At 49.8% G+C, this 16,804-nt stretch overlaps 1 protein-coding gene across 8 annotated transcripts in view; it reads left to right on the forward strand.

Moving 5' to 3' along the window:
- The window catches only part of RUVBL1 (RuvB like AAA ATPase 1), a 50,400-nt gene extending 34,153 nt beyond the window's left edge, over positions 1 to 16,247 (forward strand). For all 8 annotated transcript variants that reach the window (XM_021069443.2, XM_021069442.2, XM_084989643.1 and 5 more), the window contains 7 exons: positions 29 to 118; positions 896 to 1,045; positions 2,744 to 2,807; positions 3,846 to 4,044; positions 10,611 to 10,713; positions 14,636 to 14,727; positions 15,872 to 16,247. In XM_021069443.2, the coding sequence (XP_020925102.1) occupies positions 29 to 118; positions 896 to 1,045; positions 2,744 to 2,807; positions 3,846 to 4,044; positions 10,611 to 10,713; positions 14,636 to 14,727; positions 15,872 to 16,031 (858 nt within the window). In that variant the 3' untranslated portion in view covers positions 16,032 to 16,247. The remainder of the gene's footprint in view (positions 1 to 28; positions 119 to 895; positions 1,046 to 2,743; positions 2,808 to 3,845; positions 4,045 to 10,610; positions 10,714 to 14,635; positions 14,728 to 15,871) is intronic.
- Positions 16,248 to 16,804: the final 557 nt, after the last annotated feature.

Here is a 16,804-nt window from a genome sequence, read left to right on the forward strand (position 1 = left end):
ACTATTTTTTTTTTTTTTTTTTTTAAAGCTGGACCCCAGCATTTTTGAAAGTTTGCAGAAAGAGCGAGTAGAGGCTGGCGATGTGATTTACATTGAAGCCAACAGTGGGGCTGTGAAGGTAATGCCACAAGGAGACCCAGGTGGCCAGGAAGTGGCTTCCTTTCTTCCTGGGTCCAGGGTGTGTGGGGAGGGACTCTGGTGTCTTTTGTGATACTGATGGAAGGTCAGCAGTTGCTCCTTTATGTTTAGTCAAGTTTGCTTTCCTTTTATCTGCATTCTTTAACCTTCTCATGATTAAAACAGAGACAGTCTGTTAGAAAAATACTAAAACCTGTTTAGAGGGGGAGAACGGTGAGAAAACGAAAGAACTGTAGTCATTTTCAAATTGAAATGCACAAGGTATTTAATCTTCCTTTTATCTCTCTGGTATTTTCTTCCCAAGATATATGCATGTGGAAAGGAATGCTGCATTAGTTGGCATTCTTTTTATATCTGATTTTCAGTGTCCTGTACAGAGTTCCTCACTGCTTAATGGATGAGCATAATACTTCATATCATACAATAAATCACCCACCTACAAAAGAGTCTTGAACAGCCCCTCCATCTCCAGTTAATGTACTGGATTTGCCCTTTATCAGAAATTGCATACAGTTAAAAGGAAGGAGGGGGGAGATTCTGGGAGAGAGTATCGGGTGTTTTTCAACTGGGTTTTGGAGCACAGCGATGAGCAGATACTGCCTCCTCTGGGCAGCAGGGAAGCAGGCCACGTTTGGAGTTTGTCAAGGCGGCTGTTGGGCCGCAGTTGGGACCTGGGACTTTTATCTCACTTGGCGCTGGGCCGCTTGGGGACTTGGCAGTGGAACTCCCCAGGCCTCGGGCCTCTCTCTCTCTGCAGAGGCAGGGCAGGTGCGATACCTACGCCACAGAATTCGACCTTGAAGCTGAGGAGTATGTCCCCCTGCCCAAGGGGGATGTGCACAAGAAGAAGGAAATCATCCAGGATGTGACCTTGCATGACTTGGATGTGGCCAACGCACGGCCCCAGGTAGGACAGCAGCAGGCCTGCTGGCACAGGAACATTTTGTATGCTGGAGGCTCCAGACCAACTGTCAGTCTTGCTGCATCTTCTTAGGGCAGACAGTCCTTTTCTGTCTGTAATGTTCAGCAATTAAAATCGACAAGAGCTAGGAAGGGCTCCTTTGTTCCAATTCAAATGCTCTAGTCACAGATGATTTCCTGTGCATTGTTCCTTCTCCCAGCCCAGCTGGCCAGCTCCCCTGTGGCTCCTCTCCAGCACTGGGCTTGGGCCTGGGATGCTTTGGATATTAATGGCAGAGGGGAGGAGTGTTCTTTGAGCCCTTCTTAGGATTTCAGGGAGCCTGACAAAGCCATGTCTTCCCGCTGCTTAGTAGAATCCCCAGTTTTGTTTTGTTTGTGGCGTGTGGAATTTCCTGGGCCAGGGATTGAACCCGCACCTCAACAACATCCCAGGCCACTGCAATGACAATGCCAGATCCTTAACCTGCTATGCCACAAGGGAACTCCCACAATCACCAGTTTTATAGTTTTGAGCTGGAACTGTACCTGTTCCTCATGCGAGTGGAAGGTGATACCTGTGTCTTGACTAATCAGGCAGGGAAGGTGCAGAGTGACTTTATGCCACCTCTGGAAAGTATGCAATTTAGAGATTCTGATTCTTCCCTGCCTGTGGGCTTTGGGTTTGGTTTCCTCTTTGTCCTAAAAGAGGCCACCTCTTCACTAGCCTGGGAATAGGCTTTCTGTCCTGAAGCTTGATCTATAGGTGGTTTTTTTTTTTCCCTTGGAGTCCTCAGCCAAGAGATTGCTGAAGAATCTCTCTTCAGTTTGCAGAATGGCTGTGCCCAAACCACCCTGCTGGGAGCCACTCACCTGACAGAGTCTCACTTGAGTCACCTCAGGGATTGTGACACTAATGGGCTTGGCTAATAGTCACTTTGGGTCTTTGGGTTTTCTGTGATTTTCTCTGATTCTGAGTTTGCTCCTCTGTGAAAACGGCATAATATTTCCCACCTGGCGGGGCTGTTTTGAGTATCAGATGTGAGTATTCAGGAAATGTTGGCCACCTTTCATTGTTGAACACCCTGTATCCTGGGGCCTGCCTGTAAGCCTCAGGTGAACACAGACTGCTGGCTTCTTGCTGCTGCATTGCAAGCAGCCGACAGGAGGGTGAGCCTGGTAGGGCCGGCTGTAGTACAACATGGACTCTAGGTTCTGTGTAGCTCTGGCTGGGACCGGCTGCTGTGACTGTAGCTGAGTTTAGTGAGGGGAGGCAGGGGAACACAAGTGGCTGCGTCCTGGTGCTTTGACAGTCCATCTGTCCCTGGGAGCTGGAGCATCGGGATGGGGTTAGGGGTCAGACGCCCCAAGGAGGAGCCTCCCAAGAGACAGCATGGCATGTGGGCTAGAATTGAGTTCTAAGAGAGCTGGATGTCCAGGGAATAAAGGAATTCGGAATTGGGAAGAGACATGGATAGGGGTGGAGGGTGGTTATACTTTCCACAGAGGTGTTTTCTTGATTCTGGCAGGTCAGCCTCTTAGAAACTCCTCTGTGTCAAGAAGCTCCTCAGGCTTCCAGTGGAGGTGCCCAAAGTCTACGCATCTTAGGACCCCTGTCGAGTGGATGGGGCAGCTGACGCAGGGCTCCGGGGATGGTGGAGCTGAGGCCTTTTGCAGCTGCTTGACTCCAGAATCTTCTTTTGTGCAGGGGGGACAAGATATCCTGTCTATGATGGGTCAGCTCATGAAGCCAAAGAAGACTGAGATCACAGGTGAGAGAAGAAGCAGAGCTGGGGGTCTGGCACAGGCCTAGGGAGGCACACTCCTCACCACCCTGACAGCATGTGGCTGCCCTTGGGGTCCTCACGCTCATCCCAAAGACGGAGCCTGTCAGTCGTGTCCTGCAGTTCATGGCATGCTTGGCTCCTTGGTCCCTGGCAAGGTGGGAGTGTGACTGCCCATTGTGGTCCTGTAGTTTACCTGCTTCTCTTGCCAACTGGTATACTCTCGTCTCTTCTAATTACCACCCATAGATTTGTAACCTGAAAATATTAAACATTAAAGCTCTGTTTTCTTGAAAGTTTCAGCCACTGGAGCCATCTGAGCCCTTTAGAGTCGGCCAGAGCAGTTTCCGTATTAACGCAGTTTGGGCCATCCCTATTTCATGCTGTCATCAATGGTGCTGAGTTTGTGGGCTTCTCCCTCCTGCTGATAAATGAGTACTGTGACCTGGGACAGTTATTCAGCTTTGGAGAGGCTCCTCGTGAGCTCAGAGATGGGGCCTTTCCTTAGACCCTGTCATTCCTCACGGGTTTCCCCCCAAGAGGGTTCACCACCACCCTATTCCTTCCCCCAGACACTTGATTGAAAGTTAATTAACTGAAGCTTTGTCTCACAGGGCCAAGAGAAAGGGTCACTTACTGAGTGCCCAACAGGGAGATTCGCATATGTAAGCTTCCAGGACTCCAAACAGGGATGAGGCAGGGAGCAGAGTTGGGTGGACAGGAGATAATAAGGCCTGGTGGGGAGTGTGGCAGACTGGGGCTCACACGCCCTGTGGAGACATGCAGAGCATTGTAGAATCCATTTACAAACTTAACAAAACACATCTTCAGGGAAGGCTGCCGATTTTGTGACTCTTAGGTAAGATTACCCCTATTTTGAGATGAAACTGGAGTGGGGACGTAGTCTGCCTGGGTCACACAGCTGACAGTAACACCCAGCCCCAAACTTGGGCTTGGACTGAATTTGGGTAGGGGAAAGGGGGAAAGGTGTCTTCACTGACCTTGCCTGTGCGTCCTTCCTCCTAGATAAACTCCGAGGGGAGATTAACAAAGTGGTGAACAAGTACATCGACCAGGGCGTGGCCGAGCTGGTCCCGGGGGTGCTCTTTGTTGATGAGGTCCACATGCTGGACATCGAGTGCTTTACCTACTTGCACCGGGCCCTGGAGTCTTCCATCGCCCCCATTGTCATCTTTGCATCCAACCGAGGCAACTGTGTCATCAGGTACTACAGGCCATTCCACCTTCTGACCAGGCTCATTTGTTCCCCCAGGGTCACTTTCAGTCCACATTGTGAATCAGGGTGGCGGTGTAGGTCGGTTATGTTTGTTTCAAGGGAAGTATTCAAGTGGCTTGATTTCACCCCATCACAGTCACCAACACAGCAGCCTCCCTGCTTCTGCATATGAGGGCCCCCCATGGTAACCAGGGTTCCAGTGGGGTGTGACTGTGTCATTTGGTTGGCATGGGCAGAGGTAAGGTCAAGTGGGTCAATCCTTGACAACATGGCCTTTGTTAAGCTACATCTTAATCCTGACTCTGGGAGGTGCATATCCTGACTTCACTTTTCAGATGAGGAAACAGAATGACAGCATGTGTGCCCCTGATCATAAAGACAGGATGAGAACCCAGGTCACTGACAGTGAAACCCGTCATTTCTTTCTGGCCCAGACCTTCTTGGAGCCACTCTGACACCTCCCCTATTCCCCCCTTAGGCCTCCCTTCAGGATGGGGGCCCAGAGGACACACCCCTCCAGCTCTCCAGCAAAAACTTCCATGAGTGTCGGGGCCGGTCCCAGCAGCACTAGGGCCCTAGGGGTGGTATGGAACCCTCTCCAAGCCTGCAGTGGAGCCCCGGAGGTCATGTGCTCCTATCAGCAGGGGAGTGAGACCGCAAGGCCATAGGTGTCTCAGCACAGAGCTGGAGCCAAAGCAGGTGAGCAGTGCAGGCTGCTGGTTCACCTAGACCTGCCTATATTGAGGAGCTGGTCTCTACTGAGCCATGCTGCTGGCTATGGGGCATGCCTCCCACTCACATGATCATTCTCGCTCAGAATGAGGATTTGTGTGCACCATTCAAGTTCATGTGGCAGTAGCTTGTAGTCCCTTTTTGAATCCCTGTAATGCTGTCTTGACAAAACCACTGCTTGTCATTGTCGCCGTGTTTTCTGCAATCTTGAAGGGAAGGCAGCTTGTACAGGTCCAGGCCAGCCGTGGTGAGAGGAGCCTGGCTACTGGGCAGTGTCTGGGAACTGCACATGTGGCCTGGTGAGCCTGGCGTCCCTGTTGCACAGACCCTGTCAGTTTTCTGGACTTTGCTTTCATCAGGCCTGGCTTCAGCCTGAGAGCTGGCAGAAGGGCTCTCAGCCTGGACAAGTGGCGCCCCCTGCTGAGGGACTCTGCTGACACACGTCCCTCCCTCTCTGTGGGCCTAGCAGATAGAGGCCTGCAGAGCCAGGCAGCTTCAGGCAGGACCAAGATCTCTCAGTCTCGTCCCATCCAGGAGGAAAAAAGTTCATAGAAAGGTGGCTTTGATCTCAGAACCTGCCCAGTAGGGCCTGGGAAACTTGGCCCTCACCCTCTCAGACAGCTGTGATCCGGGCCTGCAGGAGGTGGGGGTTGCTTGTTGCTGCCAGACTGTAGCTACCCAAGTTCAGGGAAGATGTACAGTGTGGGTCTTCCCGGGGTCTGCTGAATGAGGTAGCCAGAACTGGGATGGATGCTCTAGAAGAAGATTTTGGTGCCAAGGCCTAGCGGGCAGTTTACTGTGGTGGTGATCACAGTACTGTCACAGTAGCAGTGGTCACAGTGAAACAGCAGGTATTGAGGGTCTTTCTGCACCAGGCCCACTGTTGGTCTCACCTCAACTTAATGGGAAGGGACTACTTTTCTCGTTGTTCACATGCAGAACTTGGCCAAGGCCACACCACTTGGAAGCAGGGCTGGGATTTGAATCCAGAGTGCTTGTTTTGGTTTAGATGGGAAGTGATGTATCTGGAACATTTGCACAGTTTGGCAACATCTGACATGATATGCCTATCAAACTTCACTCCTAAGGGAGCTGCTAAGCTTGAGCCCCTCAAGCCTACATCTGACCTCCCGATTGAGGGGAAGTGGGGTGGAGATTCTGAGCAATCAAGTGCTCCCTCTGTGTCGGAAACCATCTGAGTACTCTGTCTGGGTCATCTGGTGCTCTCAGGACCCCTGGCAACCCTGCCAGTGCACATTACCTCCAGAATCTCACTGGAGGGGAGGGGACTTGCCTGGGCCACAAGCCTGGGGCCATCTGGCAGCAAGCCCTGCTACCCTGATCTCCTGCACTGCTTCCTAGGAGGCCCATTAGTGCATGGGGTTAAGCTTGAAAGTGGCAGGGCCTGGAGTGATTGTGAAGGTACAGGCAGCCCCACGTCCTCCAGGCCACTTCTGCCCATGCACAGGGCAGAGAGTCCCCAAGGGGCGCCAGAGGAGGTGGTTCTGCCCTGGCCCTCTGCAACCTCAAGAAATCCTTTCCTTTTGGTGGCAAGGTCCTTGGGTATTAAAGTAGAGACTGGCCCTGACCCAACTCCAGAAAATAGTGAGGCTTCCTCTCCAGTGGAACGTAGCCCCCTGGGATTAAGGAGTCTTCGCAGAGGTTTCTTTCCAGAAGTCACTTTGTTGCACCACAGCATCAGGACTTAGGATGTGGTCTCAGTTGCAGCCCTGTGGTAGAAGACACCCCAGGTGGTGCTTTTTTTTTTTTTTAAACAGCTTTATGAAGATAACATTCACAAGCCACAACCTACAGCATAAAATTAAGTGGTTTTTAGTATATTCATAAAGTTGTACAATCATCACCACAATCTATTTTAGAACATTTTTGTCATGCCCCCCAAAATTCTGTACCTATCAATGTCTATCCCATTGCCCCCCTACATATTCCCCTGTCATCCCTCCTCATAGCCCCTGGCAATCGTTAGTCTACTTTCTGTTTCTCTGTACATACATCTCTTCTGGACCTTGGTATAAAGAGCACCAGTGCCTTGCTCTTTTCACTGAGCACAGTATTTTCAGGCTCATCCACATGACAGCATGCATCAGTGCTTACTTGTTCTTTATGGTGGAATAGTGTTCCAAAGTAAGGAATATTTAATAGCACCCTTAGCCACTCATCAGGTGACGGGTAAGAGGGTTGTTTTTACTTTTTGGCCATTATGAATAACACTGCTGTGGAGTTTCTGCTGTGGTGCAGTGGGTTAAGACTACAGCAGCTTGGGTTGCTGGGGAGGGGCTCCCTGTTCTTTGGCCCACTTAGTTATGTCATCGATCGTTCTGTGTCACTGAACATTTTGTGCTTGGCAGAATAGAGTTCCAGACCGTTTTTCACTAATACGTTGTCTGAAAGAAACTTTGTACCTAAGATTTATAGATTCAACAAATTTCCAAAATCTTTGGTCTTTAAGTTCTGAAAAATGCTTAGCAGTCTTTAAGCAGACCTTTTTTTTTTTTTTTTTTTTTGCCTTTTTTGGGCCGCACCCATGACATATGGAGGTTCCCAGGCTAGGGGTCCAATCAAAGCTGTAGCTGCTGGTCTACACCACAGCCACAATAGTGCCAGATCTGAGTTGCATCTGTGACCTACACCACAGCTCATGGCAGCGCTGGATCCTTAACCCACTGAGCAAGGCCAGGGATCGATCCTGCATCCTCATGGATGCTAGTCAGATTCATTTCCTCTGAGCCACAACAGGAACTCCATAAGCAGACTTTTTTTGTTTGAAATTTTAGTTTTATGGACTTGCTAATATTTTTTTAATGCATTCTCATAAATTCTGTTCTTTTGAGGTTTTTTTCTCTAACCTTTTCTTCTTTGGACTTTTTGTATTTGTTATTGTGTCTGAATTGAAGATGATTTATCATGAGTGTTACAGGATTGGGAATATTTTAAGATGGCTAATTGATCTTTTAAAGATCTCCCAAGAACTCCCAAGAGAATTACCAAGTAGGACTTTTATTTTTATTTATTTACTTATTTTATTTTTAATTTTTTTTAGGGCTACAGTTCGGCATATGAAAATTCCCAGGCTAGGGTTTGAATCAGAACTATAGCTGCCGGCCTACGCCATACCCACAGCTCTTGGCAGCACCAGATCCTTAACCCACTGGGTGAAGCCTGGAATCGAAGCTGCATCCTTGTGGGTATTAGTTGGGTTTGTTTCTGCTGAGCCACAATGGGAATTCCCCAAATAGGACTTTTTTTTTTTGTCTTTGTCTTTTTTAGGGCTGTACCCTTGGCGTATGGAGGTTCCCAGGCCAGGGGTCAAATTGGAGCTATAGCTGCCAGCCTATGCCATAGCCACAGCAACTAAGGATCTGAGCCATGTCTGTGACCTACACCACAGCTCATAGCAACACCAGATCCTTAACCCACTGAGCGAAGCCAGGGATCAAACCCACAACCTCATGGTTACTAGTCAGGTTCATTACCCACTGGGCCACAATGGGGACTCCACCCAAACAGGACTTTTTAAAAAAGAAACACATGGCCAAAGCAGAATTAAATAACTGGGAGTTCCCGCTGTGGTGCAACTGGATTGGTGGCATCTTGGGAGCACTGGGACCCAGGTTCAATCCCCTGCCCGCATGGTGGGTTAAGAATTGGGTGTCACCACAGCTGTAGTATAGGTCACAACTGATCTGATCCCTGGCTTGGGAACTTCATATGCCATGGGGTGGCCTAAAAAGAAAAAAATTAAATAACTAAAAATTAAATGTAGTTTTTAAAGGATATTTTGTTTAGTATGAAGATTGAAGGTATACCAAATACTCAGATTTGAATCATGATGAAATTTTATCTCTTTAATTCTTCCTTATTATTTTTAGAAATGTTTGTTGGTGAAGATTTGTTTTCTCTAAAGTTATCTTAATATTTGTGTTTGTTATTAGTCTACTTCTCTTTTTATTTGGAAAGGTCTTAGTTATTAATGTTACAATTATTAATGTATAATTTTATTCTTTTTTTGAATTGTTTTTGTTGTGACAAAATGTGTATAACATAGAGTTTGCCACTTTAATTTTTTTTTGTCTTTTTTTTAGGGCCACACATGTGGCATATGGAAGTTCTCAGGCTAGGGGTCAAATCTGAGCTGTAGCTGCCATCCTCCACCACAGCCATAGCAATGCCAGATCCAACCCATGTCTGCGACCTACACCACAGCTCATGGCAATGCCAGATCCTTAACCCACTGAGCGAGGCCAGGGATCCAACTCTCGTCCTCATGGATGCTAATAGGGTACATTACGGCTGAGCCATAATGGGAACTCCCCATTTTAATTATTTTTAAGTGTAAAATTCAGTGGCATTAATCACATTCACAGTGTTGTACAGCCCCATCACCATCATCTGGAAGAGTTTCCAGGACTTTTCCACCATCCCAAACCAGAAGCTTTGTCCCCATTTAAGCAGTAAGTCCCATTTTCCTTTCCCTGAGCCCCTGGCAAACCTCTGATCTACTCTGCCCTGTGCATTTGCCTTTTCTGCATATTTCCTATAGGTGGAATCATGCAGTGTCTGCCTGTCCATGACTGGCTTCTTTCACTTACCATAACCTTTTCAAGGTTCGTACTGTTGTAGCCTGGGTCAGGATAGCATTTTATTTTTGCGATAATAAATACAAGTTTGTACTTGAACTGACTGGATAGAATTTCAACAGATTTCTTTTACCGAAGTTATATTTCTAGAATGTTTACTTACATTTGAAACTGAGTACTCCAATATTAAAAGTTAACCCCAAGTGACCTGCTTTTGTTCTTTGTTATATTGATGAATTGTGACCATGGACACAAATCAAGTGGGGAGGCCAGAACTGCTGCTCTGGCTCCTGAAGGCAGAAGCTGGAGCCCTGGCTCAGCTCATTGGGCTTCCAGATGTGGTGGAAGCATGGCCTGTGTGCCACTGGGGCCTGCCTGGCACATGTCCCATCCAGAACTGGTGCCATGTGGCCTGGCAGGTTGGCAGGCATCTTCTCCTGGGCTGTTCTCTGGCTTGGCTAAGGATTCAAGAAAAAGCTAGGTAAATGACATGATTGGACAGTTCCTCAAAAGAAATGAAATAACGAATGAATACATGGGAAATATTCAAATGAGTCTTTAGTAATCAAGGAAATACAGATTCAGACAATGTGTTACCTTTCCATTTTCTAAATCTTTAAGCAGCAAACTAAGGATTAGAATACTCACTGTTGGCTACAGTGTGGTGGGATCAGCTTACTCGAGTAGCTGCATAAATTAGGACATTGGTTTATTCATTCATTTGTCCAAGAAGATACTCGGGGTTGTGTCAGGCTCCACGAGAGTTGCTAAGGAAATTTTCATGGCTAAATGTATAAAATTATTTATCAAAGCACCATGAATAGTAGCAGTAACAAATGGAAACTGCCCAGATGCCCAGCACTTTGGTGGACACTTGATGGGTTATTAAGAGACTGAAGTAACATGGACAAAGGCATCAACGACAACAAAAGTCTATGTATTTAATGTACTTTATGAAAATTTGGCAAATACCTATATGGATATTTTGAATATGATTTTCAGTAGCTTTTTCTCCTCCTCCCCAAGTGTCCTGTGGTGTTGATATTTGGTAAAATATTGAAGTTGTTTTTGACGCCACCTGAGTTAGTCTGTGCCCTTTGCGGTCCTGCCTCTGACTCTCAGGACAGGAACTAGCTGCTTTGTCATCTTGAGTGCCTCAGCCATGGTTCCAGGGCCTGTTTCCACTCCCAGGCCTGAGTGATGTGGTCTTTCTGGGCTTTGCAGGGGAACGGAGGACATCACCTCTCCTCACGGCATCCCTCTTGACCTCCTGGACCGAGTGATGATCATCCGGACCATGCTGTACACCCCACAGGAGATGAAACAGGTGAGCAGCCTCCCTCCTTCACTCTCAGTGTCCCTGATGCTGAGGAGGAAAGTGCCTGCAGAGTAGCCTTGGCTACCCCACCTCCCACCACAGAGTTGGCTACACAGCAGGTCTCAGTGCTTCGGAGCCTTGGCCCCCATCTGAGCAATGGCTGGGCTTGAAGTGCCTATGGTCTTGGCTGTTCTCGCTTCTATTCTGTCCCTTCTGGTAAACAGGAAATGGACAGTGAGAAAATCAACTTGATGACAGCTATTAGGGAGACCACCAGCTTTAGGAAAGAGGCATTAGAATATCAGATTGTGATAGCCTCCAGCCCAGAGCCTGTCCACAGCCTTTTCTGCCCAGGGGCAAAGCCAGGCATTCTGGTCCACTGGAACCCATGGCAGGTCAGCTCTGGAAGGTACAGAACCTGAATCCTGGCAAAGCCCATCTGCTGTGACAGGGTCACAGTGGAGGGTTTCCTGGGGCTGCTGCTGAAGCCCTAGGGGTGGTAGTGAAGCAGCCTCATAGGCGTAGAGGGCAGGTGGAATGGAAGGCATAAAACTAACCTTACAGTAAGAGACGTGAAGGAGGCACACAGCACTTAGCTCAGTGCCCGGCATAGTGCATGCTCAGTTCTGCATGAGTTCAACTTGGGTTGGGCTTCACAGTGGGAGATGACAGGGATGCCTGAGATTGGCCTTATCCCAAGGGGCACAGTCCCAATTCTCCCTGCACACTCACCTCTTGCTTGATCTGGAGATGGAGCAGCAACTGTGCCACACAGTGCCTCAGCACCCTGGGAATCCCCAGTCCCCTTCTGGTGCTTCCAGCCAGTTATTTGCCATTTTAATTGCTGAGTCACTGAGTCTAAGACACAAAGCCAGGTTGTACCCTGCTGAGCCCAGCCATCTGCTCTGCCCACCCTCACCCCAGCACTGTTTTGTTGGGGGACGTAGGTGAGTTCAGCATGTGGCTGAGGCAAGGTGGCCCAGGGCTGCACTGACATCTTGGTGAGCTCTGTCTGACTTTCTCAGGAGTATAGGCTCTCCTGGTTGGACATTGTACTGAGTCATTTGGTCCCTGACACCACAAGTCGGAGAAAACTATTATCATTGCTCTTCTATAGGACCCCGAGACATAGGCTGGTTTACTTGCCCAGGTTCATACAGCTCAACAGTGGCAGGACTGATAACTGGAATCCAGGCCATCTGACCCTAAAGCCCGTAGTCTTGGTTTCTTTGCTACCAGCCTCCTCCCTGCTAGAAATACCTCAGCTGTGGGTGGAGTCCCTCTAGTAATTGGTCAGCAAGCTTCCCTTTTTGGAGGTCAGGGGGCCTCTCCTGGGTCTTCCCGAGCAGCCCCCCCTGCCTTCCTGTGGCCTGCCTGCCTGGCCCTGCTGGCGTGGCTTATCGCTCAGCACCTAGGAGTGTTGATGGTGCCTGGAGCCAGGCTCTCCCCTTTACCAGCAGGGGTGGGACACCGATGCAGTTAGTGATCAGAGTATTAGCTGGGTGGGGGGGCGTTCCTTGGTAGACAGTGTCCATGGCTAAGGCCTTGTCGCCAGATCACTGTCTCTTGCTCTCGGGTGGGTGCTAGGTTGAAGCCAAGGCAGTTGTTGACCAGGAGCAGAAGCAAAAGCTAGGAGACATTGCTCCCTCCCCACCCTGGCTGTGGGCACTGGAGCCCTGTGTGCTGCCTGGGCTGCCCGCATACCCGCAGTGCTTTGTGGCTGAGTGACCCTTCAGGTACCCCAGCAAGATGTGCTCCCTCCTTTCAAGACTGTCGAGAGATGGTAATGATGATTCAGGGAGGGGGTGGCACCATCCCTTCCCACTGCTATTCACAGACACCCGCTGGGGTCCTTACGAGCAGCTTTTAGGAACCAGGGTTCAAAACTGATGGTCACAAAATAAGCTGCAGAGCTGGGACTTGGCTCGAGAAAGTGCACCCCTGCCACCTCCATTCAACCCAGAGCAGCTGTCCCAGCTTCGTGGATGTACTCTGTGCTGCAAAGTGTGGAGGGTCAGCCAGGAGTCAGGCCTCTTCTCAGCCTCTTAGGCTTTCTCTCTGATTAGCAGAGGACACACCAGCTGCCAGGACACACATGGCTTTGTGCTGTTCAAGGGACAACCTTAGCATTTTTGCTGGAATCCGGGGTGGATTTTTTAAAAAACAAAGTAAATATAACTTGTGTACACTGCCATCAGTGCCGACACCCTCATAAACTATCCCTGCAGGTTATTAAATGATTAAAGATCTAATTTATGAACTGTCCGTTTCTGAGCAGTCTGAGACAGGAGCTTGGGGATTGCTCTGACGCTCCAGAAAGTGAGAGCCCAGCATCTCTGCACTCCTGAAGCTGAGCCTCCATTTCAGTGCAGCCTTCGAGGGCCGGAGGCTCGGCTGAAGCTGTCCCTGGACCAGGCACCAGGACCCAATATTAGCATCTCACTGAGTTCCCCAAGGCCCCGAGGGGGCTTTTCCTGGCAGTCTGAGCTGTCGGAGAGGGGACACAGAGCTGCCCAGCTCAGACTGTCGTGGCCGGAGGGGAGTCCTGGGGCTACAGCCTCCCCCTCTGCTCCTGTCCCTGCTGTCCTCGTGCCCATCCAGCAACTGCTCTGCTCAGCTGTTCTTCACTTCAGACCCCAGACAGTGGATAAATACATGTACAAACTAAGACTTTTTTTTTTGACAGAGGTCACACCTGGCAGCCTGTTGGCTGAACAGATAAGTTTGATGTGGCTAGTGCAATGTTTTTGTGAAATATTTAAACAAATTGACAACATTTAGCAATCGAAATTTCATATAAAAATCTGAGTTCTGAGCCTCTCTTGACAAAATGAAAGACTTTCTTGCCAGCCCCTGGCCTCTGGCAGCACGGTTGATTGCAGCAGAGGGGACATTCCCCCTTGGCATGTGCTGGCCTAAACACCTTCCAGCCTACTCACATCTTTGGACTTGGTTCCTGCTGAGCAGGGCCTTTCATGCTGACAGAAGCTGCCACACTGGAACCCAGAGTCTCCAGACACTAACCTCTGTACCCCTCTGCTCCTGCCCTCGGGTCCTCTGCCTTCCAGTCAGTGTGGACACAAGGCCCACTTGACATATATCCACCTCCTGAACCTCTGGTCCTGCTTCCTGGTGAGGCTTTAGCTGGGGGCTCAGTCTTTCCCACTTCTATGCCTCTACCCTGGGTGTGTTTTTATGGCTTTAATTTAAACAAGGGCTTCTTGATATCTTGTTTACGAAGCTGCCAAAGTGAAAAATTCCTGTATTATATGAGGCTCGAAGTCCTCGAGTTATCTCAGCTCCACAACACACAACATCATTATCCTGCTGCCCCTTATCACTCAGCTCGGGTGCCTGCAGGATCCTGGTGCCACTTGTGCTACAGTGTCCCCACACCAGCCCGCGTCCCCTCCAGCTTCACCAGGATCTGCAGACTGCAACAAGCGCCGGGCTCTTTTGACAGATGAGATATCTCCCAGTGATGTTCTGAGGGCTGGTAAATCTTTAAAAGTAGCTTTGTTGATTTATTTAAACTTGGTATTTATCAAGCAAATAGTGTCTCTTCTTGCCTGAGTGCTTATAGGAGGTGGCCATGCTGGACAGGAAAGTTAGACGCCCCTGAGGGGCCCTGGGCAGCTTTTGGGGGGGCTGGGGGGACAGGAGCTGGGCTGCCCCAGCGCACACCTTGGGTACCAGCTACCTTCCAGTCAGTGTGGACACAAGGCCCAAGGTGCGCACGCACGCGCGTGTTTGAGTGCGCGTTTGTGTGTGTGTGTGTGTGTGTGGCTGGTGCCCCCGAGGTGTGCACGGCCAGCAGCCCTGTGGGGTCAGCTCTTCCCCACCCACCCAGGTTTGGGCCTCTGGGCTCTTAGGAGGTGAGACAGAACGCTTGAGGTCAGTCATGATTAATCATAGTTTTTCTCTCCAAAAGATCATTAAAATACGAGCCCAGACAGAAGGAATCAACATCAGTGAGGAGGCGCTGAACCACCTTGGGGAGATTGGTACTAAGACCACTCTGAGGTGAGCCAGTTGTGCCCGGAAGCCTACGCATGCCCAGACTGGCTGGTGTCTTCCAGGGTCTGCTTTTCCTCAGTGCTGGGTGGTGGGTCTCATCCCTGGCCAAGTGCAGAGCACCTGAGAAAGCTGAGCCCTAGGTGAAGTCCCCTCATCCTGAAGCAGGTGGTCTCTCTGCTAGAGAGCTTACCTTGAGTGGAAGAGCGGGCAGAAGCAGAAACAGGCACGGCAGGCAGCCCTTCCCCTCTGGCCCTGTGCACCAGCACCTGGTGGCGGGGTGGGGGTGCAGGGGTGCGGGTGCCAGGGGCAGGGGTGGGAGAGGCACAGACAGAGATGGCTCTCCTGGCTGCTCACCAGTGGCCAGAAGCCAGTTCCTGTGGAGCGTGGCCCTTCTCCATGTCCTGACTCCTCATGAAATCATGACTTCATAGTGCTCAGCCCAACCCTTTCCCTTTGAGTCGGTTCCTCGCTTCTAAGTTTGAAGCAGAACTGCAAGCTGGGAGTTCCCATCGTGGCGTAGTGGTCAACGAATCCGACTAGGAACCATGAGCTTGCGGGTTCGATCCCTGGCCTTGCTCAGTGGGTTAAGGATCCAGCATTGCCGTGAGCTGTGGTGTAGGTCACAGGCGCGGCTTGGATCTGGTGTTGCTGTGGCTCTGGCGTAGGTCGGCAGCTACAGCTCTGATTAGACCTCTAGTCTAGCCTGGGAAACTTCATATACCTTGGGAGCGGCCCTAGAAAAGGCAAAAAAAAAAAAAAAAAGAACTGCAAGCTGTCTGGTTTGGGTAGAGTGGTGCTTTTAGAAACTCCCGGACTTCCATCCTTTGGATGGGGCATGTGCCATTTCTCTACCACATTCCCTGTCCCAATCTGCATTCTGGTGTCAACTGCCCACAGCTGTATACGTCAAATTTGCGGTCCCTTTCCAATAGCAGTGGAGTGACTTTTGCCAAGGACTTTTAGACAGGGACAGAGATTAGGGAAGTAGGGCTTATGCTGTGGTGGTGACTTCTGGCCCCTCTCTGGTGGGGCTGTAACTCCAGGTCTCTGAGAGTGACATCTCTCTCTGCAGCATCTGGCACAGGTTCTTGCTGATTTGGGGAGGGACTCCCATCCGTGGTCCCACTTACACCTGCCCTGGCTACTCTAGGTACTCGGTGCAGCTGCTGACCCCAGCCAACCTGCTGGCCAAGATCAACGGGAAAGATGGCATTGAGAAGGAGCATGTCGAGGAGATCAGTGAGCTCTTCTATGATGCCAAGTCCTCGGCCAAGATCCTGGCTGACCAGCAGGACAAGTACATGAAGTGAGACAGCTGAGGTTACAAGGACACTGGGCAGGCTGGGCCCAATCTGGCCTGTGGGTAGGAGGCTCGCCCCAGGTTGGGTTCTGTCCTCACTCAGGCGGGTGGCAGCATTTTCAGTTTAGTGTGGAAGGGTTTCTTTTTATCATAATTCCTGGCGTGGTTGCTTTGAAGGAACCCTGGTATGTTTTCTAATAAATCCTGATGGGTTATTTGGATGACATCTGTTTGTCTCTTTTAATTTTTAAAAAGTAAGCTTTGTGTTTGAGAACAGCTGGAGAAGTACAGAATTGTTGCAAAGATGGTGCATAGGTCTTTCCCTGTCCACATCTTACAGTTACTTGGCACATTTTTCACGTGTAGTGAATCCACACCACACGTCCTTGTGCTCTGTGCCCATGTCCTCAGTGATCTGTTGTCCTCTCTTCATCCAGGCCTGCGTCACATTCAGTCATCGCATCTCTGGGGGTTTCCTGGCTGTGACGGTTGCTCAGACGTTCCTGGTCTTTGATGACCTTGACTGTTTTGAGGAGTGCTGGTCAGGTACTCTGTCAGATACCCCTCACTGGGGCTTATTTGATATTTTGCTCATAATTAAACTGAGGTTAAGGGTCACTGGGAAGAAGAGCACAGGTAAAGGGCCATTTCCATCCTGTCCTATCAAGGGTGTGGCCATAGCAGGACTCAACGCTGTTGTGCTGACCTTGATCACCTGGCTGAGGCTCTGCTATTGGCTTGCTTCTCCCCACTTTCCTCTCCTCCCTCTTAGGAAGCGGTCCT

Source organism: Sus scrofa, chromosome 13 (assembly GCF_054392235.1).
Source record: "Sus scrofa isolate SSC_HxYL_T2T_F1_AM1 chromosome 13, Sscrofa_HxYL_maternal_Yorkshire_Landrace_v2.0, whole genome shotgun sequence".
In the NCBI taxonomy this organism is placed as follows: Eukaryota; Metazoa; Chordata; class Mammalia; order Artiodactyla; family Suidae; genus Sus; species Sus scrofa.